This window comes from Carya illinoinensis, chromosome 9, assembly GCF_018687715.1.
Source record: "Carya illinoinensis cultivar Pawnee chromosome 9, C.illinoinensisPawnee_v1, whole genome shotgun sequence".
NCBI classification, from domain to species: Eukaryota; Viridiplantae; Streptophyta; class Magnoliopsida; order Fagales; family Juglandaceae; genus Carya; species Carya illinoinensis.
Window position 1 is genome coordinate 4,093,858 of NC_056760.1, and position 27,991 is coordinate 4,121,848.

General features: G+C 35.5%; 1 protein-coding gene across 5 annotated transcripts; it reads left to right on the forward strand.

The window, feature by feature from the left end:
- LOC122276531 (calcium-transporting ATPase 4, plasma membrane-type-like) lies at positions 1-27,990 on the forward strand. 5 transcript variants are annotated; one of them, XM_043086332.1, is made up of 7 exons: positions 1-339; positions 21,706-23,784; positions 23,881-24,039; positions 25,329-25,500; positions 25,600-25,898; positions 26,604-26,917; positions 27,778-27,990. In XM_043086332.1, exons 1-6 carry the CDS (start codon positions 178-180, stop codon positions 26,904-26,906), a joined length of 3,174 nt encoding a protein of 1,057 aa, XP_042942266.1. In that variant the 5' UTR covers positions 1-177; the 3' UTR covers positions 26,907-26,917; positions 27,778-27,990. The 5 variants fall into 5 exon arrangements, with proteins under 5 accessions (XP_042942266.1, XP_042942265.1, XP_042942264.1 ...); XM_043086331.1 differs by lacking the exon at positions 27,778-27,990 and adding an exon at positions 27,546-27,761; XM_043086330.1 differs by lacking the exon at positions 27,778-27,990 and adding an exon at positions 27,046-27,433.
- The last annotated feature ends 1 nt before the right edge of the window (position 27,991 follows it).

The following is a 27,991-nucleotide window of genomic DNA, read 5'->3' on the forward strand; positions in this document are numbered from 1 at the left end:
GGGACCGCAACCCAAAATTGCTCCGCGCACTGCAGCCTCGCGTATTATATAATGAAAATGCCCATTACCCTTATCCCCTCAGCTGGAGCCCGTAGCATCGCCTCCGAGCAGGTTTGGGCTTTTTCTGCACGGAAAGATTATGGAGAGGTTCTTTTTCTGAGAAATTTGTAGAAAACAATGGAGAGGTTCCTGAAGGACTTCGATGTGGACCCGTCGGAGGAGGCTAGGACGAGATGGAGATCCGCCGTCACTATAGTGAAGAATCGACGTCGTAGGTTCCGCAATATCACGGACCTCGGCAAGCGCGCCAAGGCAGAAAAGAATAAACGCGAAATTCAGGTAACTCGGCTTATTTATTATTTTTTTCATGTCATAAAATCGTGCTTTCCTATCTAGATTCAGTTTCAGATTTATTTTTTGCTATTGCGCTGGACTCGTAATTACGGTTTCCCCTTGCCGCTTGTTTGGTCACTAAAAGAAGGCGGGGACGGGATATATAGATGATCTGATACTGATACTATAACAGTATAACGATATATAGCGTGGCCTGGGTTTTTGGTTCTTCTTCCATATATTATTATTTTCCCGGCTTCTCGGTAGGCAAACAGCGGAAGGAGGATTATGCTTCGTTTGGTGGCTAAGAAAATATAGAAAACAGACCAAAAATAAAAACTGTAAAAGAATCAGCATCTTGAGTACCGTAACATACAATTTTTACGTCCAAACCTAGTAAAAGCCCTGAATAGAAGAAATCGCTACTGCCGTTCGATCTGATTTTAAGACAGTCAATTTTTCTTGCGAACCCTGTTTAGAGACTGAAATTAGTTTTTTTCCCCAGTTTTCTTACGTCTATTTATGGATCTTCGTTCCTTTTTTTCTCCGTTAATCTCCGCTCCCCAAATAGAAGGCCTGGATTTTTTTCTCTCTTTTGCACCATGCGCAGAGTTAGTTGTGCGCTCCAATTTGTGTGAACGAGTTTCCAGAAAGAAACGCATTTGTCGTTCGCCTGAGACGTTCGTTCCTGTGATCCTTGTTCATGTAATGACAGGGATTTACTGTGCATTAGATATTATTTATTTTCACACCACACTTGCTACTTTTTTACAGAATGTACAAATGCCTTTCATAAAATATACAGTTATTTTTCATAGGGTGTGGGTGTGGCCGTGAATAGTAGCTTTTAGAAAATTTTTCATAGTGATATATGATACTGTCTTTATTCATTTCTAACATTACGTGTCGCGGTCTCATTGGCAAGACAATTATCCTTCCTTCAACTATCCATCGGTGGAATCAGGCACTGAGCTTCACCTTTGATGTAGTGAGTTAACTGTTCCGTCTGGCGTCGCCAAGTGAATAATAGTGAAAAATTAAATAAAAGGTAAAAATAAAATATTAAATAGTAATAAATATCAATAAAAAATAATAATAAAATAAATAATAATAATAATGAAATATGTTTAGAAGTATTAAGGAAAAAAAAAAAAGAAAAAGAAAAAGAAAAAAGTTTTCTGAATACGATCTACCATGATAGGTACTAACGGTGACGTGTCACGTGAAATTGAACTTTTGAATCATCAGATGTAACCTCCTTTCGTTTCTAATCAAACCAAAGTAAGGCTTTTCATCCGTTAAGAGGGCTTATTATTATTATTATTATTATTATTATTATTTATTTAATTATTATTATTTTTTAAAATTTAGATAAAAAATTTTAGAATGACCTTTTGCATAATTTAAAAGTGAATAACTCAATTTTTATCAAATTGAATTTATTTGTAATTAAATTATATGATTAATTCTTTGATTGATTTTTTTTTTTAAATTATACAAAAAGATTATGTTATAAAATTTTTAATTTAAATTTAAATGAAAAAAAAATAGTAAAGCAGTTTAGCATATCATTGTCCCATAAAAAATCATAGCCCCTATTCAGCCGAATAGAACACTAGCGTGCTTTTCTTTACAAGCGTTTCCGTGGGTGCTGGTCCTTGTGTGTAGGCTTCGGCTAGTCCTATGCCGTATATGTTGGGTGGCACGGCAAAATAAATGGACCTTTGAATCCATCTTCCAATAATGGCAAGGGAGGAAACTTCCCTGAACTTTCGTGGGAACAAAAGTCGTGGAAAGTGGGCTAGATTTTTAAGAGCATTCTTATCTCATTGTACATAAATTTTTTTATAATTTAATTAAAAAATATATTTTCTAAAATTTTTTATTAAATTTTATTCATATTTCATAAATTTCATTCATCCTATTTCCTATCATTTGTTTATTATATTAAAATAATATTTTATTATTATTTTATTATTATTTTTTCTCTCACTTTCATTTATAAACTTAACTACTCAATATTTTTTCTTATGTTTTGAACTATTACTCTCGTAAATATTTTAAACAAAAATGTAAATTATTTTTGGGGATATAATAATAGTTTTAAAATGAATTTTTTTATATTTTTGTAATTAATTAAATTATATTTAAAATTATAACAAATATAAGTATGAAAAAAAGTCTAGATGATTGGAAGATTAATTTATTTTATGTATTAGAATAAAATATTGATAAGAAATGGATCAGGGAATGAATAGTAATATTCTATATTTGGAGAACTACTATTTATTTTCTAAACATTTTTCCTAAAATAGGGATTTAGATATAAGGGGTATTTTGATCAAAATCGTAAAATAACCCTCACATTATAGAGAAAGTGATGCTTTGTAGCACTAAATGTGAATGTTCTAACATCCTGTTTAGTAGGGGTGTTAAAAAGGGATTCATAAACACTAGCAGGCCAAACCGGTGGATTTGATTTGATTTGATATTGATTTTATTTTTTTTTAAATTAATTAAAATTATTTTGATTTTGATTTTTTTTTCTAACACCAGATTGGAATGGTTTATATATATATTTTAATTTTTTATATTTTATAAAATATTTTTATATGATTTTTTATAAAATATATAATTTTTTTATATATAAAATAATTTTGTATCATATCTTAAATTACTGATTAATATAATATTAAATTTTAAAATCCTATATAAATAACTATATATTAGCTCTTTAATCTATTGTATTAACAGTTATATTAATGCATTGTTACTATATATTATAATATATCACTATACTATATATTATAATAGATCACTATAATATATATTATAATATATTGTCACTATATCATTATATACTATGTAATATATTGAAAAAATTGAACCGCATTGGACCAGAACCGATAAAATCGGAAGTACTAGTTTATGAGTATAATCGGGGCGATATCAGTTCTTTAAATCTCAAAACGGGTATATAACGGTTCGGTTTTAAAATATGTTCAAAACCAGACTGAACCAATCACACTTTTATTGTTTGGCTTGTAACTTGATCTCATCTCATTTCAATATTTAAAAATTATAAATAGGCATTTTTCAATTTTTAATTTTTAATTTTTTTTATCAAATCATTACAACTTTCTCAAATTTTCAAACAAAACATAAAAAATAATTTAAAATTTTTAAATCTTAAAATAAATATTCTAATAATATTTAACTTTATAATATTTTTATTTAATTTTTTTTCTTCTCATTTTTCAATACTCTATAAAATATCTTAATTTAAATTATTTTACTGGTATTTAGTAATTTCTCATATCAAATGAGACCTAAATCGACATAAAGATCAGGTTGACATAAGTGCGCAACAAATGCATAGGTGAATTAAAGTGACAGGAGGACAAGGGAACGTTTATGGCCGGGTGACGACGACGTGGATGCCCTATGCTAAATATTTATTTATCGGAGCCGACAATAATAATGTGACAATGTCGTTTGTGCTTGAAAATTTTTATTGTGGAATAGGTGTGCAGAATAATTATAATAAAATATTTCTATAATATAAATTAATTTAAAAAATAATCTTTAAAATTTAAATATTATTATTTAAATAATATGAATGATATTTTTTTGTTCTTCAAAATTGAGAACATTTACGAGTGGGTGACGATGCCGATGCCATATGCTATTTATTTATTTATTTATCGGACCTTACCATTGGCGCTTTTCGTTCGTGGGCCTCATCCTCACATGGTGTTTGTGGACAAGTTGTCCCCCACACTTACTTTTTAATCCACAATATCCGTCCATTTCCCACTTTACACCCCTTATCCGATGCTCGTGTCTTTGTTCGTATTGTCATAACTATTATTTTTTTTCTCAGCGTGTCGTTGTTGTTTCATGTTTGTGTTGATCAACAGTTCTCTTTACAGCTTATTAAAAACTGTTATGGCAGTTAGTGGTCATGTTCTGGTTCTGAGCTTACCTACCGAATCTAACAAGTAATACATAATAAAATTAAATGTAATGATCTCGATTCGATATTCTTTTGATATTAAATTGTAATTCAGCTTGGCGTATGTTTTTCTTTTGCTAATCTTGATGGTTCCGATATTCGTGCTCATTGCACTTGTAATAAAATTTCAAGATTCGTGGAACTTCTCATAATTTTAAATGCTGTTGCAATTCATCTTGTTGAATTTTGTGATAAATGACTTGTGGCCCATGGTTTGGGCCAGTGTGAGCATGTACCATGGAATGAGATTTTTCATAATTATCCATTTTAAACATATTTTTGTAATTACGAGAGTGATATGTACATAATGTGAATTCCAAAGTATTAATTATGCGGTCCATACCAGCTAAATATTGTGTGTATCTTTTTCCTAATTATAAAAAGTGTTTGGCATAGATAATTGTAGAGAACCTTCAAGGCCTTGATTAAAGAAAATCAAGTCCTCATAGAATTTCCTTTTATAGTTTAAGCTATGATATTGTTATGATCACGAGGGTTAAATGTTTAATCAAATTAGTATCAAATAGTTTTATAACTTTTAGATTAATGATTGAGTCCTTAATAATTGGCAACAAAGTAGAGACTGCATCATGAGTTTAAGTTATGGAGGGGGTGACCTATAGATTACATTAAAATGTCTTGGTACTATGTATGAACATAGTGTTAAGTCATTAAATACTAATAGATGAGTGAAACTGCTAAGATGGAAAGGGCTACTATAGGCACCGGGTCAGATTTGGAAGTGTGGCGAAATATTATGATTATGAGGATTAAATGTTTAACCAAATTAGTATCAAACAATCCCAGGACTTTTGGATCAATGGTTGAGTCCTTAACATATATGGCATAGCGGAAGTCAAACAAAGAAAACAAATAGGAAATCTGGGTTTCCCAGTGATAAAGAATTTCAATTGAATTGGAAGAACACCATGATAATAATTTTTCTTCCCAAGAAAAACATAAGATCTCATTACTCAGTCCTTTTATAAGGAAGCTAGAACAACTTAAGGAAACTCATTCAAAATGGAAAGAAGCTTGCTGTAAAAATTAACAACTAAGGAAACTTTATTCAAAATGGAAGTAAAATCCGTAAAAACAACGACTTGGTTATCTTGACTTCTTTTGGAAAGCTGCTGCAACCTTCCGCAATTCATGGCTGAATTTTTTGCTCCATCCTTGGTATGTCTCGTGCCGGTGCTGCATCAGATTCTTTCCCACTTGAAATGAAGCTCGGCCTTGAGCTCTAGTCAGGGTAGAGTAGCTCATCTGGTTGATGATACTCGAAGATATCCGTCGTGTTGAAAGTTGAGGAAATTGACATATTATTAGAGAGGTCAATGACATAGGCATTATCATTTATCCTCTTGACAATTTGACAGGGTCCAAACTTTTTATTCTGTAACTTCTTGTGAGTTCATGCAGGAAAACGCTGCTTGCGAAGATGAACCATCACCAAGTACCCCTTTGAAAAACTTTAGCTTGCTGGTGCTTGTCCGCTGCTTGCTTGTAACATGAGTTAGCCCTTTCCAAATTGAGATGAACATCCGAATGGACTTGCTGAATTCTTTCTGCTATGTTCTTTGCTGCCGTGCTTAGTCCATGGAGTTTAGAAAGAGGAATTAGATCCAAGGTGTGCTTTGGAGGTTGAGTGTAAACAATCTCAAAGGGTGTCTTCCCAGTTGATTGATTGACCATGTTGTTGAAAGTGAATTTCACTTGCAAAAGGCAGACATTCCACTGTTTTGGTTTGTCCCCTGAAATGCATCGGACCGTGTTGCCCAATGTATGATTGGTCACCTCTGTTTGACCATCGGTTTGTGGGTGGCAAGTGCTATTGTACTTAAGGCTCGTGTCAAACTTCTTCCAGAGGGGGATCCAAAAATGGCTGAGGAACTTGACGTCTCTGTCGGAGGTGATCGACTTTGGGATTCCATGAAGTCGCACAACTTGCTTAAAGAAAAGGTGGGCAACGTTAGAGGCATCAATTGTCTTTTGGCAAGGAATAAAATGGACCATTTTTGAGAACTAATCGACAACTACAAAGATGGAATCCACTCCTCTTTGAGTTCGAGGGAGGCCGAGCATGAAGTCCATACTCACATCCTCCCAAATGTTTTCCGGCACCGGTAGGGGGGTGTATAATCCTGTATTTTGCGATTGCCCCTTCCCCACTTGACATATGAGGCATTTTTGAACAAACCTTCCCACGTCTCGCTTCAATTGGGGCCAGTAGTAATGTTCGGCCACTAAGGCTATGGTCTTGTCTCTTCCCACATGACCCCTCAGACCACCCCCATGCAATTCACGTACTAGGTCTTCACGTAGTGATGTCCGTGGTATGCAAAGCTAGTTGCCCCGAAATAAGTATTCATCTTGAATGTGGAAGTCAGTCGCAGGTTGCTTGAGCTTACACTTCCTCCATGCTTCTGCAAAGTCTTCATCCTCCACATAGAGGTCTTTGAGTTGCTCAAAACTAGTGATCTTAGTCTGTAGGGTGACCAAAAGTTCTCCTCGTCGGCTAAGAGCATCATCAACTTTGTTGTGCTGCCCAGACTTGTAATTAAGAACCATGGTGAATTTTTGTATGAATGTAACCCACCTTGCATGCATTCGGTTCACATGGTTTTGATTGTTGACGAATTTTAGGGCATGGTGATCACTGTATAACAAACTCGTGTTGGATTAGGTAGTGCTCCCAATGTTTCAAGGCCTTGATGATTGGATAGAACTCTAGCTCATAGACAATCCACTTGTGCCATGCCTCATTTAACTTTTCATTGAAAAACTCGACAGGTCGGCCTTTTTGTGAGAGAACGGCTCCAATACCAACAATGGAAGCATCTCCATTTCAAACAACTTCTCAAAATTGGGCAGTGCAAGAACAGGGGCTGTAGATAACTTCTCTTTAATGACAGCGAAGCTCACATCTTGGTCCTCACCCCATTGAAATTGCCCCTTCTTCATACATTCTGTAATGGGTGCAGCAAGTGTGCTGAAATTCCGGATAAAATGCCGATAGAAGGTGGCTAACCCATGAAAACTTCCAACTCTAGCAATCACTCCTAGATGGCTCGGACTTTTTGTTCATCTACATGAACCCCTTCCATTAGGGGTGTAACCGGTCCAGTTTTGGACAAAATCTAAAACTGAACCGGTAGGTACCGGTTTTTCATTTTTCAAAACCGATTACACCTCTAAATTGGTACTCCGGTTTTACCCATTTTCGGTCCGATTCGGTTCGATTTTGGAATAACTATATAATAGTATTAATATTAGAAATTGTAGGTCGTGGGTTCGAGCCCCACGGTGGGCGTCAATAACTTACCTTTCTACTTTTATTTATCAAAAAATATTAGAAATTGTAACTAGTCTTACCTTGATAAAATCCAATTGGTATGAATTCTAAAAGATATTTAGTTTTAAGTGGCTAGTGAATGCAAACCATTGCTTATTTTAGTGCTTATTTAGTTTCTGTTTTAGGTATGAGGTCATTGCAACTTAATCCAAATATAGGAGTTCAGTGCACTGACTATTGTTCAAATTCCATAAAAAATACAAAATCAACTGATTAAACATCCTCAATCTCAAAGAACAATAGTCTACTTGAATTGCTATACCAAACCCCTTTAGTGCTTTGAATAAACATGTTCGAGAACTAGACAAAATTCTATTATGTCCTGCAAATTCTATAAACGTAATCTCAAAGAACAATTACAAAGTAATTATACAAATACCATCACAAAAATCCTAAATTTCGGATTCAACAACCCTAATAACACAAATACCATCTACTAGATTTCAAAGTAATTTACTAATTTCACAAACACAATTTGTCAATCACTAAACTTGAATAACAAAAACACAATCACAAAACCCTAACGATTCATATCAGGTTTCAAAGTAATTTCAAATAACTTAAATAAGTGAAATGAAAAAAAATAATGGAGAAAAATTACTGTGAGGATTTTGAGGAATCGAAGACAAAGAGACGTGAGAAAGGGGCTGCCGGCTGCGTGAGGGGCTGTGCATGGCAGGCTGTGGAAGAGAAGGAGAAAAAAGAAAACGAAAGAAGAACAAATGGCTATATGGCACAGCACGGCGCGGCACAACATGAGAACTAGAGGAAGAAGAAGAAAAGAAGAACTGGAGTTAAGGAGAAGTGGCACGGCGCAACAGGAGGAAGAAAAGAAGCCCTAAGGCTTTACAAAATGCATCATATGAGTTCAAGAGAGTGTTGGCCACTGGGCTGAAGTGAAATGGGTTGGGCCCGAAAACTAGAACGGCTTGACCCAAAACAAAAGAAAAAAAAATCTCCAAAACAAGCCCAATCTGAAAATAGAGGGTCCAATAAAATAAAAAGGTAACTATAAAATAAAGAATAATGATAGGTTTACCACTATCTTACCACTCTTTTACCACTTTTTTTAATTTTTTAATTTTAAATTTTTTTTTTTTTTTTACTTAATGATTAAGCAAGTGACTATCACTAAAATTATATATTTTTAAAATTTTTTCTTAATGGCTAAGGATGTTAAAAAAATACTTAAAAGAAAATGATAAAAAAATAAATACACTACAAGTGGTAAAATAGTGGTAAAAGGGTGGTAAGTATATCATTACCCTAAAATAAATACAAGACAATTAAAAACACTACAACTAAATATTAATAAAATAAAATGATTAAACCCAACAACAATGATATTATTAAATACAAAGCAATTTAAATACAAAACAATAACTAATACTATTATAGTATTAGTGTTACTACTACATATAGTGATATTAATACAATAAGTCTATATATAGACTAATAGTTAATATAGACTTATAGTATTAATACTAATAATCAGTATATTCTTTAATGTATAACTATATAGTCTATTAGTCTATTATATATATACTAATACTAATAGTCTAATATAGACTTATAGTATTAATACTAATAATCTATAAGTCTATATTAGACTATTAGTATTAGTATATATATATAATAGACTATTAGTATTAAAGAATATACATATTAAAGAATATAATACTATTAGTATTAATACTATTAGTCTGTATTAGAATATTAGTATTAGTATATATATATTAGTATTAGTTATAGCTATATAATATATTAGACTATATAATAGTATTAATATTAGACTATTAGTATTAGTTATGGTGATTTAGTATAACTATATTAGTATAAGTATAACTATAGTCTATATTAAAATATTAATATTAGTATATATGTGATTATTTTATATTTGATTATTTAGTATAGTGATTTATATACTAATTTATAAATAAAGTATATTACCAATAGTAATATTGTATTAGACTATTAGTATCATTATAAATACTAGTATTAATTATAGTGATTATAACAACTATATATTAGTATTTGTTAATTGTTATATTGTTATAGTGAGTTTAGTTTATTATAACTATATTATTGATAGACTATAGTGATTATTTTATATGTGATTATTTAGTATAGTGATTTATATACTAATTTATAAATAGACTTAAAGTATATTACCAATAGTAGTATAGTATTATGCTATTAGTATCATTATAAATATTAGTATTAATTATAGTGATTAGAATAACTATATATTAGTATTTGTTAATTGTTATAGTGAGTTTCGTTTATTATAAGTTTATAACTATATTATTGATAGACTATATTGATAGAATTAGTATAGTAATTTAGTATTAGTATTACTATATGGTTATTTTCTATGTGATTATTTAGTATAATGATTTATATACTAATTTATACATAAGACTTAAAGTATAATACTAATAGTAATATAGTGTTAGACTATTAGTATTTAGTATTAGGTCATAAAATGTAAATTGTATTAATATAAATTATATACTAATATATATAATTTATATTTATCTACTAATGTCTTATGTACTTATAAAAAAAAATATAAAGAGTTTTAAGTTTATTAGGCCATCAATATTTAGTAATAATATTTAAGTATTTTATTTCTTTTTTGGTTCTTACTTCATATAATATGTTATTAATAAATAATAAATATTTATTATATTATATATTTGAAGCATATGATCAATTAAATTTTCATGTTTAAGATTAAACATTTATTTTATAAATTATAATAACATTATTTTATATATAATTATAATTTATATTATTATATATAAAAATTTTATATAATATAAAACATATTATATATAATATTAAAAAATAAATAAAAAATATATTAAATAGTACCGGTCCGGTCTGGTCTGTTTCGGACCGATTTTCCATTTTATGAAACTGGTCCTGGACCTGACGAGTCCCAAACCGGCACAATGGGTCTGGTTTGGAACGGCCCGGACCGGTTTTCTAGTTTTCTGGGATTTTTTTACATCCCTACTTTCCATGCTAACGAAAAAGCCGAGGAATAGCAACCTGTTGGTGAGAAAATTATATTTCTTTAAATTGATGTAAAGTTTATTCTCCCTCAAAATCGAAAGTACTTCCCTCAAATGCACTATGTGTTGTTGTTCATCTTGACTGTATAGGAGGATATCGTCAAAATATATGACAACGAATTTGCCAATGAAAGGTTTGAGAGTTTGGTGCATGACTCTCATGAAGGTGCTGGGTGCATTGGACAAATCGTATGGCATGACCAACCACTCGTAGAGTCCATTCTTTGTTTTAAAAGCTATTTTCCACTTATCGCCAGGCCGAACTCTTATTTGGTGGTAGCCACTTCTCAAGTCGAGCTTTGAAAAAATTTTCACTCCTGCAAGCATATCTAACATGTCATTCAGCCGTGGTATAGGAAACCTATTCTTTATCGTGATCTTATTGATGGCGCGATTGTCCACACATATCCTCCAACTACAGTCTTTCTTTGGAGTGAGCAAGGCTGGGACAGCACAGGGACTCGTGCTCTCTCGAATTAGTCCCTTGAAGATGAAGTTTTCAACTTGATCTTGTAGAATCTTGTGCTCGTTGGGACTCATTCGGTAGTGTTGCAAATTGGGGAGACTGGTGCATGGTACCAGATTAATATAGTGTTGGATGTCATGCATGGAAGGTAGTCCAGCTGGTAATTCTTGTGGAGCAACATTCGAAAATTCTCAAGCAGTTGCCGAATAGGTGGATGTAAATGGCATGGCAATTAACATTTATAAATTGTTATATTTTATTAATCTGACCTCTCTTTTCTATGTGTTACGATTGGATGAATGAAATGAAGGTTATGGATTAATGAAGCCTTAATGATCTGAGACCTGGATCACATGACCAGCACGTGACTCGTAAGCTACATCAAGCCGAGGCCAAGCCTGAGCCGTAGGATCAACACACGTGGAGCCATCTGTCATGACCTATATATGTATCGCTTCAGCTATCTGTTTAACCTAATTCATTTTTGTATTTTGTTTCGACCGATTGAGAGAGGGGGTGTTCGAGAGAGAGGACAGAGAGGGAGAAAGTAGGGTTTCAGTTTGGGGAAGAAAATCTGTGATTTTCTTGAGTGAGATGAGTGCTTTGTAATCTAAGAGTGTTTCTAAGGCTTCTCTGTAATGGACAATGATATCGATAAAGCTCTGAGGCCCATTCCTGCCATGGACGTAGACCATTAGGGTCGAACCACGTAAATCGGTTGTGTTGTTCTTTCTTGCTTTATCTTTGCATTATTTCTCTATTTTCTTGATGATTAATCTTGTTATTATTCTATTTCTGGTTATTATATGGATCTGTTTGGATATTAGGGTTTAGTCGCAATCTGTTAGTTCGTTGGTTCTGTTCTGGTTAAATAAGTATTTACATTCAATGTCATTACATGTTATACAGTTTACTGGGGAGAATGATTTTGGGCTATGCTGAAAAAAATTATTCTGAACATATTTGTATAGAGTCTTGCATTCATTTTGAATCTTTAGTATAAACTGAGTGCTGTACAAAAGAGAGACTCGGACATATATCATTACAAGTGGTATCTAGAGCCTAGGTCGATGGGGACCATGAGGTTTGATATTGAAAAATTTACTGGGGAGAATGATTTTGGGCTATGGAGGATTAAAATGAGGGCATTACTAGTCCAACATGGACTGTAAGATGCCCTTCTCGGTGAGAAAAGGAAAGGATCTTCCTTGAAAGGGGAAGACAAGGAGTTTGTCCAAAGGGACATTCTCCAAAAGGCACATAGTGCCTTAATCCTTTCCCTTGGGGATAAGGTCCTGAGAGAAGTGGCCAGTGAGGACACTGCTGCTGGTATATGGCTAAAATTGGAGAACCTGTATATGACTAAATCCCTAGCAAATAGGCTTCATAAGAAAACCAAACTTTATACTTTCAAGATGACCCCTGGAACTTCAATAGGGCAGCACCTTGATGAGTTTAATAAAATCATCCTAGATCTAGTAAATATAGATATCAAGGTGGAGGATGAGGATCAAGCTATTCTTTTGTTGAGTTCTTTGGACTCATCTTATCAAAGCATAAAGGAAACCATGATGTTTGGAAGAGACTCACTTACACTAGATGAAGTACAGTCTGTACTTCATACTAGGGAACTACAAAACATAGGGGAATCAAAACAAAATCATGGGGAAGGTTTGACTATCAGGGGTAGAATAGAAAAAAGAGAAAAGAGGGGCAAGAATGAGGGCAAGAAGTTTAGGTCTAAGTCAAAGGGAAAACACTTTAAGTGTTTTCACTGTCATAAAGAAGGACATTTAAAGAAGAACTGTCCTGAAAGGAAAAATAATACAGAAAATAAGAATAAAGAGGCAGGAGATGCCTGTGTGGTATTAGAAAGATATGAAAGTGGTGAGGTACTCACTGTAAGTGAGGTTGACTCAAAAACAGAGTGGATAAGGGATTCTGGCTGTTCTTTTCATATGTGTCCAATCAAAGAATGGTTTGAGACATTCTCTGAGTTAGATGGGGGGCAAGTAATCCTAGGAAACAATAAGTCCTGCAAAATCATGGGTATAGGGTCAGTTAGACTAAAAATGCATGATGGTATTGAAAGGGTTTTAAGGGAGGTTAGATTTATACCTGAGTTGAAGAGAAATTTAATTTCTCTTGGCATGCTTGATTTATCAGGCCCTACTTTCAAATCTGAGGCAGGGGTTATTAGGGTTACAAGAGGGTCCTTAGTTATTATGAAAGGAGTGATTAAGAATGGTTTATACACACTACTTGGTAAGACTATAGTTGGGGAAGCATCTTCTGTACAGAACACTGTACAGAACCAATCTGTGCTGTGGCATAGGAGGCTTGGGCATGTGAGTCAGAGGGGACTTTTAGAGTTGCAAAAACAAGGTTTGTTAACTGACCAAAATCTAGGCAACCTACCCTTCTGTGAGGACTGCATTTATGGGAAGGCCAAAAGAGTTAGCTTTAAGCCAGCAATCCATAATACCAAACAAACCTTAGACTATGTCCACTCTGATCTATGGGGACCTGCAAGAGTAAATTCACACAATGGAGGAAGTTATTTCCTATCATTTGTGGATGATTACTCAAGAAAGGTTTGGGTCTATATCCTTAAAAATAAAAGTGACACCTTTGAGAGATTCAAAGAGTGGAAAAACCTGGTAGAGAACCAAGTAGGTAGAAGACTCAAGGTTTTAAGGACTGATAATGGTTTAGAGTTCTTGTCAAATGAGTTTAACATGTATTGTAAAAAGGAAGGAATTCTTAGACATAAAGCAGTGAGAGAAACCCCCCAACAGAACGGACTTGCTGAAAGAATGAATAGGACCATCCTAGAAAGAGTGAGGTGTATGTCGTCAAATTCAGGGCTGCCCAAAACTTTCTGGGCAGAAGCAACAAACACAGCAATTCATCTTATAAATAGGTGTCCTTTTTCTGCAATAGGGTTTAAAACACCTCAGGAACTATGGACTGGAAAACCTCCCACTTATGATCACCTTAGAGTTTTTGGGTGTGTAGCTTATGCACATTCAAAAACTGACAAACTGGAACCTAGGGCACTTAAGTGTATTTTTATAGGATATCCTGAAGGGGTTAAGGGATACAAACTTTGGGTAGATGGACCTGGTAGACATAGGTGTATTGTGAGCAGAGATGTGACCTTTAATGAGTCACACATGGCTCGGGTACAAGAATCACAGTTAGTTAATAATAATGACAAGCCCTTAGAGGGATCTCAGATTGAGGTGGAGCAGGTTAATACCCAACCTGAACTTGTAACTGGTGATGACAGTGACTTTGAGGGTCAAACTTCAGAGGATACAAGTCAAGGTGGAGCCAGATCTTGGAATCTGGCTAGAGATAGACAGAGGAGGGTGATTAAACCACCTTTAAGGTATGGTCAAGCTGAACTTACCATGTTTGCCTTAACAGTTGCTGATGAAGTAGTTTATCAGGAACCTAGATCTTATAAAGAAGCTGTGACCAGCAAGGACTTCTCTAAATGGGTACTAGCCATGCATGAGGAAATGAAATCTCTGAATAAGAATAAAACTTGGGTTCTAGTGCCAAAACCCAAATGAGTAAAACTAGTGGGATCCAAGTGGATCTTTAAGAAAAAGGAAAGCATACCAGGGATAGAAGGGACTAGGTATAAAGCTAGGTTTGTAGCCAAAGGCTTTACATAGAGAGAAGGAATTGATTTCAATGAAATCTTCTCTCATGTGGTTAAACATAGCTCAATTAGGTTACTACTTGCTTATACAACCTTTGAAAACTTGCATCTAGAACAGTTAGACGTTAAAACTACTTTTCTGCATAGAGAACTTGAAGAAGAAATTTATATGCAACCTCCTGAAGGTTTTACTAATGAAATTAAAAACAATCAAGTGTGTCTTCTTAAAAAATCTTTATATGGCCTTAAACAGTCACCTAGACAGTGGTATAAAAGATTTGATACACACATGATTAACAATAATTTTAAAAGAAGCTGCTATGATAACTGTGTCTATTACAAGGAAGAAAAAGGAATATTTGTTTATCTCCTATTGTATGTTGATGACATGCTGGTGGCTTGTAAAGACATTGTTATAATTGATCAAGTTAAATGCATGCTGAAATCAGAATTTGAAATGAAAGAATTGGGCCCTGCTAAGAAAATTTTAGGAATGGAAATTGAAAGGGACAGGAGTGCTAGATTATTATACTTGTCTCAGAAAAATTACATCTCTAAAATTCTTAAAAGATTTGGTATGGAACTTGTTAAATCTGTTAACACACCCTTAGGTCAACACTTTAAATTGTCTATAGATCAGGCTCCTAAAACAGATTCGGATATTGATTTTATGCAACAAATTCCCTATGCTAGCATGGTGGGAAGCATAATGTATGCAATGGTCTGCTCTAGACCTGATCTGACTTATGCAGTGAGTGTAGTTAGTAGGTTTATGGGGAACCCAGGTAAACCCCATTAGCAAGCCATTAAATGGGTACTAAGGTATCTAGTTGGCACTACTAACCTAAGACTCAGTTTTGGAAAGGGTGTTGAGAAAGGATGTGAGTTAATTGGTTTTGTAGACTCTGATTTTGCAGGAAATATAGACACTAGAAAATTTTTAACTGGGTATGTGTTTACTGCTTTTGGAGGGGCTGTTAGTTGGAAGTCACACTTACAATTTGTTGTGGCTTTGTCCACAACAGAGGCTGAATATATAGCATTGACTGAAGTAATAAAAAATGCCATTTGGTGATATTTCTGTGCACTGTGATAATCAGAGTGCATTTCACTTAGCTAAAAATCAAGTTTACTATGAAAGGTCTAAGCGTATTGATATAAGGCTTCATTTTGTTAGGGATGTTATAGAGTCTAAGGTTGTGAGTGTGGAGAAGGTCTCAATTGAGGATAATCCCTCAGACATGATGACCAAGTCACTCCCAAAGTCTAAGTTCAGACAGTGGCATGGAGTCTAGAGTCTATCCCCATTAGGGGGAAAGGTGTAGGAATAAGCCAATGATGAGGATTGATAATTTGGCAAATAAATGTTTTGCCAAGGTGGAGATTTGTAAATGGTATGGCAATTAACATTTATAAATTGTTATATTTTATTAATCTGACCTCTCTTTTCTATGTGTTACGATTGGATGAATGAAATGAAGGTTCTGGATTAATGAAGCCTTAATGATTTGAGACCTGGATCACATGACCAGCCGTAAGCTACATCAAACTGAGGCCAAGCCTGAGCCGTAGGATCAACACACGTGGAGCCATCTGTCATGACCTATATATGTATCGCTTTAGCCGTCGGTTTAACCTAATTCATTTTTGTATTCTGTTTCGACCGATTGAGAGAGGGGGTGTTCGAGAGAGAGGACAGAGAGGGAGAAAGTAGGGTTTCACTTTGGGGAAGAAAATCTGTGTGATTTTCTTGAGTGAGATGAGTGCTCTGTAATCTAAGAGTGTTTCTGAGGCTCTATGTGATGGATAATGATATCAATAAAGCTTTGAGGCCCATTCCTGCCGTGGACGTAGACCATTAGGGTCAAACCACGTAAATCGGTTGTGTTGTTTTTTCTTGCTTTATCTTTGTATTATTTCTCTATTTTCTTGATGATTAATCTTGTTATTATTCTATTTCTGGTTATTATCTAGATCTGTTTGGATATTAGGGTTTAGTCACAATCTGTTGGTTCGTTGGTTCTGTTCTAGTTAAATCAGTATTTACATTCAATATCATTACATGTTATACAGTTTATATATATATGCTGAAAAAAATTATTCTGAACATATTTGTATAGAGTCTTGCATTCGTTTTGAATCTTTAGTATAAACTGAGTGTTGTACAAAAGAGAGACTCGGGCATATATCATTACAGTGGAGGTAACTCAAAAACTGCTTCCTCTGCTCTACCCTTCACAACTAGCGTTATGATTTCCCCACACTCTCTTGCATCAGTTAAGAAATGGTCTTCCGGCACAGTGAGGACATTAGCTTTCTTCTCAAGTACAGCAGCATCATTGTGTCGTTCTCTAGCAAGCAACAACATTACCTTCCGTTCATGCCAACAAAATGTTAAGTGTTGTCGCGCCCCTTGTATGTGGCGTCTACTTTGTACTGCCACATCCTCCCGAGTAACACATGACAAGCATCCATCTTCATAACGTCACAATCTACCACATTGTTATAGAATTTACCAACTGAAAATGGGACAAGACGTGGTAGTTACCTTTGTTTCGGCACCCCTCTTAATCCAGCTGATTTTATAAGGTTTAGGATGCTTCTCTGTGTTCAGCTGCAAGGTGGAAACCGGTGCCCTTGGTACGATATTTTCACAGCTCTTGCTATCAATGATCAAGTTGCAGACTTTGTGATTGATGATGCAATGGGTTTTGAAGATAACATGCCTTTGGGTATGATCTTCATGTTTTGGCGTCAAGAGTAGCTGTTGGATAACACAATTCACCAAATCACTTGCATCCCCTTCAACAAAGTCATCTTCTTCTTCTGATTCATTGTCGTTCACTTTAGCTGAATCATCACCATCCACCATGTTGATGGACTTACGCATAGGGCACCTGTTGGAGTGATGCCCCAGTTGGTTGAAGTGGAAACACTTTGCTGTAAGGATTTTGACTGGTGCTCCCTCTATTCCCAGTCAGGATGGTGTTGGCCTTAGGAACCTGGTAGTTATTTTGTGTCCTCTGGTCACGACTGGCAGGAGGACGGGTAAGCTGTAATTCAATCTTCATGGCTAAATTGACTGCTTCCGATAGGGTCCATACAGTGTGCAGCGTGACTTTGTCCTGTATGGCGACGCGCAGCCCTCCAATGTACCTTGCCACTTGTTGCCCCTTAGTTTCCGAAAGGTTGTTTTGGAAATTCAGATGATAAGACTCCTCAGTGTATTCATTGATGGTCCTAGTGCCTTGCCGGCAATTTTGATATTACTGATATAAAAGTTGCTCATAGTTTGGCGGAAGAAATTGTGCTCTCATCAATCTCTTCATTTTAGGCCACACGTGGACGGGTTGTTTGCCCTGGTGCCTTCAATTGTTCTACGTTTGTTCCTACCAAGCGGATGCTCCACCATGTAGCTTATACGCCACCAATTTCACTTGCTGAGCTTCTGGTATTTGCATGTAGTCGAAAAAGTTTTCTAGCTCCAAGAGCCAATCAAGGAAACTTTCGACATGGAGATGTCTGTTAAAACACGGTAAGTCAATTTTAATCTTGAAGTTGGTATTACCGTCACGAGCTTTTTGATTTCCCCCTCCCACAAAGTCCTTGAGTTCTTCATCACTGGAGGAGTTATCTCCAGCATGGTCTTGCTGTGGTGGTCAGAATCCTCTACCCCCACTTGGGTGAAAACGGTCTCGCCTCCTTTCATTTTGGTCCCTATTGCCCTCCATATGGACATTAGTGATAGACCTTTGGATCTTGTAGTATGTGCTCGATCCCTTCAAACCATTGCTAGTTTTATTTGTTCTGTTCTTGGATAGATTCCCAAAGGGGCTTGTGCACCAAGACCCTCATCCTAGGATTGATTGTTTTCTTTTCTTGCTATCGAGCCATGCGCAACCTTGCTTTGATGCCAAATTGGCATAGCGGAAGTCAAACAAAGAAAACAAGTAGGAAATCTGTGTTTCCTAGTGATAAAGAATTCCAACTGAATTGCAAGAACACCACGATAATAATTTTTCTTCCCAAGAAAAACATAACATCCCCGTATTACATTACTCAGTCATCTTATAAGGAAGCTAGAACAACTTAAGGAAACTTATTCAAAATGGAAAGAAGCTTGTTGTAAAAATTAACAACTAAGGAAACTTTATTCAAAATGGAAGTAAAATCCGTAAAAATGACTAGGGGTGTACAAGAAACCGTGGAACTGGCCGTGACCGACTCAGACCAGCCACCGGAGGCTAAAATTGGAAGAAACTGCAAAGGAACCGGTTGGCGGGTGGCAACGTTTTAGCAAAACCGCCTATCATTGGTTCGGTCGCGGTTTGGGGCCGGCTCAAACCGCTGAACCGGCTGATGTAATAATACTTTTTTTTCTTTTTTTTTTTAATTTTATCAATATGAAACGACGTCGTTCCACATAAGTTTAAGTGGAACGGCGTCATTTTACTCCTACGTTTGTGTTTTACACACAGATTAAACGATGCCATTTGTTATTAAACTAAACGGTATCGTTTTGTCTATAAGGTGAGAAAAAAAATTAGAACGGCGTTGTCTGGTATTAAACCAAACGACACTGTTTAGATATTACATATCGTCTTCTTCCCCCATTTTGCGTTTCTAATTCTCTCTCTCTCTCTCTCTCTCTCTCTCTCTGCAACTCTCTCTCTCTCTCTACTCTCTCAGACGAACGACGCCACTGAAAGGGAACCGAGAACCGACCGTAAACTGCCGGAGTCGATACGGCCGGTTGTTCTCCTTCCCGTCGACCGGTTACGGTCAGTCTGTCCACAGTTTTCCCTCTCATCAGTCGGCGGTGGTTTTGCCCAAAAACCGTGCCGAAGGGGTCGGTTTTCACCCCTAAAAACGACAACTTAGTTATCTTGACTTCTTTTGGAAAGCTGCTGCAACCTTCCGCAATTCATGGCTGAATTTTTTGCTCCGTCCTTGGTATGTCGCGTGCTGCATCAATATATTAATTATTTGGGATTCCAAAAAGAAAAAAAGATATGCCAAATTTCTTTAGGCTTTGTTTGAATAGTGAGATGAGATGAGATGATCTGTAAATAATAGCGAATGGTTTATGAATAATTGTAAAACGTTTGAGTTAATATATTTTAAAGAGTTTTGAGAAAGGAGAAAAAAAATTGAATAAAAATATTATAAAGCTAAAATATTGTTAGAATATAACTTTTTAATATTATTTTTGTTTTGAAATTTAAAAAAAGAAGTTGAATTATTTTTTGTATTTTATCTTGAAATTTGAAAAAGTTGTAATGATTAGGCAATGGTTAGATTAAAAAGTTGAATATTTGAAATTGAAAAGTGTTTGTATTTGTGGTGTTTGAATATTGAGATTAGATGAGATAGATGATATTAGATGGGATGACTAGGAAAAATTTTGCCATCTAAACCAGGTCTTAATCGAAAGTTATTTAGTTGGAAAAATTTTCTAAGTATTTGAAAGAAAAAAGAAATAGTGTGAAAATATTTTTGGAAATATCATATTTAAAACTATTGTTTTCTATCGATAAAATGTTTGTATAAAAATTTCACAAACTTGCTTTTGGTGTGAATGTACATTCGAAAGGACCGCATTTAAATGTTTTGGTAGGGATTTTCAACTCTCATTTTGAATAAAGATTGTTAATTACAAACCGAAAAAATTTAACAAAGAGAAAAGAGAAATGATAGTATGCTGCCCCAAGTGTACCGCTCATAATTTTTTTTTATTTAATAGTTAAGGAAGTGACTATTAATGTATTGATATTTTTTTTTATATTTTTTAAAAATATTTTTAAATGATAAAAAATATGAAAAAAATTTAAAAACAAATAATACACGGATTTTAGCCTAGCCTTGCAGCGGTCAGCTGCAGCATAGTAGCACCACTCAATAGAAAATAATCAAAACTAGTTGTACTATTCACATTGGTGACATCGGTTACTTTTATTTTATTCTATTAATATGACAATTAGGCAACTTAATAAACATACATGTTGATGTATTTAACCACATCGGTTTTCTTTCTTTTGAGACAACGAGTATGCTTCTTTGTCTTGAACAAATTTATGTACCAGTGTTTTGGGAACATTTCTATTTATTTTTTCTCATGTTTTTCGTGTGAATAATCCATCTTTTTTAAGTGCTTACTTCATTTCCTTTTTATTTATTACAGTTGAAAACTTAAAAGAGGGAACATAACCCTTCTAGCTAATATTGATGCTTTTGAGACGTGGTGTGTTGTTTGACTTGAGCACCAATTACTTTTTGACTTCTGGTAGATCCTATGGTCCTTAATAATTATTTTCGCCGTTTTCAATAAATTATGCTAGTTTTCCCAGAACTCACATACATTCTTGTGGGCATGGCTGCCAAATAGTGAAGAACACTGATGTCATTCAAGATATTGGTTCTCTATGCTTGTTTGCTTCTAGTCATTGGTCTTTTAAGTGGCAAATGCTCCATGCCTAATTATCCTTCTGGAAAACTCAGTCTCATTTATTGATTTTATTTGGCAAGAGGATGCATCTCCCCACAAAAGAAGCTCATCCTTATTTTCCGAAGACTAATTCAGGCCCTTGATCTTTCAAAAATGCATAGAGTGAACTCCCATATGGATATGTAAAAACAACATATAGCTAGTCGAATGGCATTACATTATCAATATGAAGCTCACCGATGACATTTGGCTGATTAATTTCCTAGAACTATGGGCTAAGTGGCTCTTTTTGTCATAATTTACTTGACTCCATCATCCCCATCTTTTGCTTTCCTCAGGAAAAGATACGAGTTGCTCTTTATGTCCAAAAAGCAGCAATACATTTCATTGATGGTATGGTTGTAAAAGAAAGATTATTTCGTATCATTGGACCTCTTTCATTTGTGCTTTCTATGATCAATTTGTGTTTGTCTGCAGCTGCTGGTCGAGCTGAATACAAGTTATCAGAAGAGACTAGAGAAGCAGGTTTTAGCATTCACCCAGATGAACTTGCATCAATTGTTCGTGGCCATGATATTAAGGGCTTGAAAATTCATGGTGGAGTTGAGGGGATCGCAAGAAAAGTCTCTGTCTCACTGAATCACGGTGTTAGCACAGTGGATTTACCTACCAGGCAAAAAATATATGGATTCAACCGTTATACAGAGAAACCTTCCAGAGCTTTTTTGATGTTTGTATGGGATGCATTTCAGGACTTAACCCTAATAATCCTTACTGTTTGTGCTGTGGTATCTATAGGTGTAGGACTTCCCACTGAAGGGTGGCCTAAAGGCATGTATGATGGTTTGGGTATCATTCTTAGCATATTCTTGGTAGTTATGGTTACTGCTATCAGTGACTACAAGCAGGCCTTGCAATTCAAGGATTTAGATAAGGAGAAGAAAAAGATTTTTACCCAGGTAACTAGGGATGAGAAAAGAAAAAAGGTTTCTATATATGACTTGGTCGTTGGAGATATCGTTCACTTGTCCATTGGTGATCTAGTTCCAGCAGATGGGGTTTATATATTAGGATATTCTTTATTGATTGATGAATCAAGCTTGACAGGTGAGACTGAGCCGGTGAACATATATGAGGAGAAACCTTTTCTTCTTTCAGGAACTAAAGTGCAAGATGGTTCAGGAAAGATGTTAGTAACAGCAGTTGGTATGAGGACTGAATGGGGAAAGTTGATGGAAACTCTGATTGAGGGAGGGGAAGATGAGACTCCACTGCAGGTGAAGCTAAATGGTGTTGCTACACTTATTGGTAAAATTGGCTTGATCTTTGCTGTGCTGACATTTGTGGTATTAATAGGGAGATATCTAGTGGAAAAAGCACTTAACCATGAGTTCGCAGATTGGTCTTCAAGTGATGCACTGACGATTCTGAACTACTTTGCCACTGCCATAACCATTATTGTTGTTGCGGTCCCTGAAGGATTGCCATTGGCAGTGACTTTGAGCCTTGCTTTTGCAATGAAGAAATTAATGGATGAAAGGGCACTCGTGAGGCATCTCTCTGCATGTGAAACAATGGGTTCCGCTAGCTGCATTTGTACGGATAAGACAGGGACATTGACCACAAACCATATGGTTGTTGATAAAATATGGATATCTGAAAAATCTATAGAGGTAAAAGGTAATGTGAGTGAAGATATATTAAAATCAGATTTATCTGGGAGAGTTCTAGGCATCCTATTGCAGGCTATATTTCAAAATACTAGCTCCACGGTGGATAAGGATGAAAGTGGAAGGAATACCATTTTTGGATCACCCACAGAATCAGCACTCCTAGAATTTGGCATGCTTTTGGGTGGCAATTTTGACGCCCAGCGCAGAGAGTTTAAGATACTTAAGGTTCAGCCTTTCAATTCAGATAGAAAAAAGATGTCTGTGCTTGTGGCTCTTCCTGATGGAGGGGTACGTGCATTTTGCAAAGGTGCATCTGAAATTGTATTAAGAATGTGTGATAAAGTTGTAGATTGCAATGGAGGATCCGTTCCTCTTCCTAAAGAACAGGCAAAGAATATCACAGATGTTATAAATGGCTTTGCATCTGAAGCTCTGAGAACTCTCTGCTTGGCTTTTATAGATTTAGAAACTACTTCTGATGAGAGCAGCATCCCTGATGATGGTTATACATTGATAGCAGTTGTTGGAATCAAGGATCCTGTACGCCTCGGGGTTAAAGATGCAGTTCAAACTTGTTTAGCTGCTGGAATAACTGTCCGCATGGTCACTGGTGACAATATAAATACAGCTAAGGCTATTGCCAGAGAATGCGGTATACTCACAGAAGATGGAGTAGCCATAGAAGGGCGAGAATTGCGTAGCATGTCTCCTGAACAGATGAAGGACACCATACCACGAATTCAGGTTCTTAAATGCTTGCCTTAGAAGATTGATTTTGACCATTTACGTATTTTTCCTGGAAGATGACTGCAGATTCCTAACTGCTTACTGTGGATATAGGTAATGGCTCGGTCTTTGCCAATGGACAAGCACACCTTGGTGACCCAATTGAGGAAGATGTTTGGTGAGGTTGTTGCAGTTACTGGTGATGGGACCAATGATGCTCCTGCTTTGCGTGAGGCAGACATTGGACTTTCTATGGGCATAGCAGGAACAGAGGTTTTTGTCTCTGTTTTCCCTCTTCCCTTGTGTGATATTGATGATTTGAACAGGCTTAGCTAAATAGGCTAATTGTTTTTCTGATACTTTAGTCACGGTGTTTTCTTCTCACTCATGCTTTCTCATGTGAAATTAAGGAATATGAATATCTGTGTATACCCTTGCATCATTCATTAATCGTATATAAGTTCTTTATTTTCTTTTCAACTATGCGGTTTCACATATTCAGGGAAAAAAAGCTATTTGGTCTCAAACATTTAATACGTCAGTACTGTGAAAGTTATTTTTCTTTGGATTAGCAACTTTGCTTATAGCATATACTTATGGGTAAGAATTTTAATCAACCAACTTATTAAACAAAACCTCTATTCTGACTGAATCCAATTCAACGAAATTGTCCATATTTTGATCCACTGTGAAAACTTTGGAGTCTGATGGTCTCCAATTTATCCTCCCTCTGATGAAAGCAGTCTGGTGGATGCCTATTAGGTGGGAAAGCGCAAAAATATCCTTTGGATTAGCTTGCACCTTCACTATATTATTCTTTTTGGTTTATATTTCAGTCTGCCTCTCTATCTCAGCTTCTGCAGAAGTCAAATTATTAACTATTTCTTACAAAACAGGACTGATATAGGCCAATGGTTCTTGGATCAGGTATGTATCACAATCCCCTTTAAAGAAAAGGGTGAAGGTCCGTGGCACAAATTCAATATTGTTGGGTTCTAAAGTTTTAATTACTTTCCTAGGACATAGAAACATAGAAACTGAGATAGAGGTAATTTATGAGACTTGGTTCAGGTGGCAATTTCTATTATTCTTAAAGTCCTGCCAGGGTTGATGGATGCAAGAAGTTTCATTACTCGAGGACTTGAGCAGCTCAGAATGCACTTGGATCTTGCCTTTCTCCTTTTACATAATGCAGAAATAAGATTTGCTATCTAACTTATTTAGATCTCTGTCTCTGGCCATTATTACATTATAACTGTCTATATACCATTTCTCATATGTGAGGCCATTGGAAAACTAAAACATGGAGTGCGTGTTTGTGAGAATTTGTTATCTTTAGATACAAGATAAGAGATCTCTCACCTATCATAATATAAGCTCTTGTCAAGTTGACCTTTCTCCCAATGCATCACATTATCTTTGTGATTCAGTATCATTTAGCATGGGCTTATATACGTCTGGACTCGTATCATTGTTATCTGTTGTGCTGCTTCTTCCAGTGGTTTGTTTTTATTCAAAATTTTAATTATATTTTTAACCTTCCTTTCCATGGGTATGTTCAGGTCGCAAAAGAAAGTGCCGATGTCATTATATTGGATGACAACTTTGCGACTATTGTAAATGTAGCCAAATGGGGACGTTCGGTATATATAAACATCCAAAAATTTGTGCAGTTCCAGTTGACGGTTAATATTGTTGCTCTAGTGCTCAATTTTGTTTGTGCATGCATCTCTGGTATGTGGGACTATGAGTATCTCTTTTTCCCTCCAGGAATTACCATTATATTTGTTTTGGGGAACAACACAATCATGACGATTTCCACATCTCATACAGGATCTGCTCCCCTAACAGCTGTGCAGTTGCTTTGGGTCAACATGATTATGGACACTCTTGGTGCACTAGCACTGGCTACAGAACCTCCAAATGATGGACTTATGAAAAGGTCCCCAGTTGGGAGGAATGTGAGCTTCATCACTAAGGCCATGTGGAGAAATATCATCGGTCAAAGTATATATCAACTTGCTGTTCTAGCAGTTCTTAATTTTGACGGAAAGCAGCTACTAAAACTTAGTGGTTCTGATGCAAGTGATACTCTCAACACTTTAATATTCAACTCCTTTGTCTTTTGCCAGGTTTGTGGTACCAACCAGTCAGGACCTACTGTTCTTGACATATATTCTGATTTCTTCCTGTTATGGACATCTATCTCTTCTATTTTGAATTACTTTTTTATTTGGTAAGGATATATGTAGAAAATCATCGATTCCTGTCTTTTGTTATAGTTCAAACTAGACGGATGAACTGATTATCTGAAACTCAGCATGCCTTTTTTAATATTAAAAAAAAAAAAAAAAAAAAAAAAAAGAAGAAGAGGAATAGTCTGTCTTTCAAATGTGCCAAACATTGTTGATAAAAGTATTGGTGATTCCCACAGAAAGCCCTTACCCAGTTAGAAACAAATTACAACTCACCATGCTGAAATAAAATTACGTTTACTTTTTCTTAGAAGTTATATATTAGAAAATAAGTTTTTAACTAACTTTTAACTTATCAAAAAAATATATATTAGAAAATAAGTTAGTTTTATTATCTAGCCATACTTATGGAATGCCATCAATATCATTTTTTGAAATAAGATTAAACAAAAGTATCTAGAGTAATTAATTTTCCTAATTCGCTTTTCATTTGAGTGCAATATGTTGGTATGTTGACAGTAAACTCATCCTTCGGATATTGCTTGTGCTCCTCAAATGCTATACTACTTTCTGAAAAGTAACCAAACATACGAATTTGTCTCATAATGAGCAGGGTGTTTCTCCTTTGGTTTGCCTTTTTAGGTGTTCAATGAGATAAACAGCCGGGATATAGAGAAAATAAACATATTCCGTGGAATGTTTGGGAGCTGGATATTCCTAGGAGTCATGGTGTGTACAGTGACTTTCCAAGTAATTATAGTTGAGTTTCTGGGCACTCTTGCTAGCACCGTGCCACTGAGCTGGGAACTTTGGTTACTCAGCGTCTTACTTGGATCAGTGAGCGTGCCACTTGCTGTCATCCTAAAATGCATCCCTGTCGAAAGAGATATAACCAAGCATCATGATGGTTATGTTGCGCTCCCAACTGGTGAAGCCCTGGCTTGAGCAAGGGAAAGGTAAAGAGTTTATTTTTCCTCTCTCTTACTTACTGGTAGAATGACATCTCGTATAGGTTATGAACTTTTCATTTTAATGGCTGCACTGACTAGTAGAAAGATGACCGGGGACCTTTTGTTTTTTCTAGGTTGTGACTTTTTCTTTTGTTAGAGACAAAGGATCTTAAAATAGGGTAGTGGTTTGAAACTATACTCGGTAACTCGAGCACATAGTCACAACAAAGTACCTTTTGCCCAGGCTTCTTCCTTGCGAAGGAAGGTCTGTTCTTTTCGGATATTTTCCACCATTTCACTTCTTTTAGTTCCCTCGAGACAAATGAAGCGGCATTGTATGTCATTTTGAAATGCTTTTTTTTTTTATGCCGGCAGACCATGTGAAGTACATCGAAACATTTATAGAATTCATCTCTTTGAATCATAGACTAGCCTACAGTGCCATACTCGGAGAAATGTTGTGCATGCACATTATTCATTTACATTTATCTATATTAAACTCGTTTTATCTTTCGCTTTCAATTCGACATTGACATCTGGATTTCCACATGGAGATTGTGTTTTGCCGTTTTCTTCTTGTTACATGTGCATCTTTTGCACCTGAGTCTTTGTGTCGTGTTTTACTTGATCTTAGACCCATCTGTTTGAATTGGATTGAAATTATCCTCTTTTGAGGCTGCTTTGGGGGCAGAGAGAGGACAGGAGCAAGCTATTTAGAAGCCAAAATTATACTCTCCTTCTCAGTCGCTCTCTCTGTAGATGAAAACAATTATTCTACATGAATCTACGGCCAACCCTGTTCAAAACCATTCATCTAAACCTCTCTGCTTTGCTTCTCCATGTGCAATCCCCCCACGATCGAACAGTGATTATGTACCGGCCAATGCCCACGGGGATAACAAGATCTCTGATCAAGAATATTTATTGAGATAACAACATCAATAGCACCATTTGCATGCCGAGAAGAAAAGCATGATCCTTGCAAACGTGGCAAGGAAAAATTTAGTTGTAAGCATAACTGCGTACTAATATATGTACTAATCTAATGTGATTGGTCAAAAAGTAGATTTTATTAAAAAT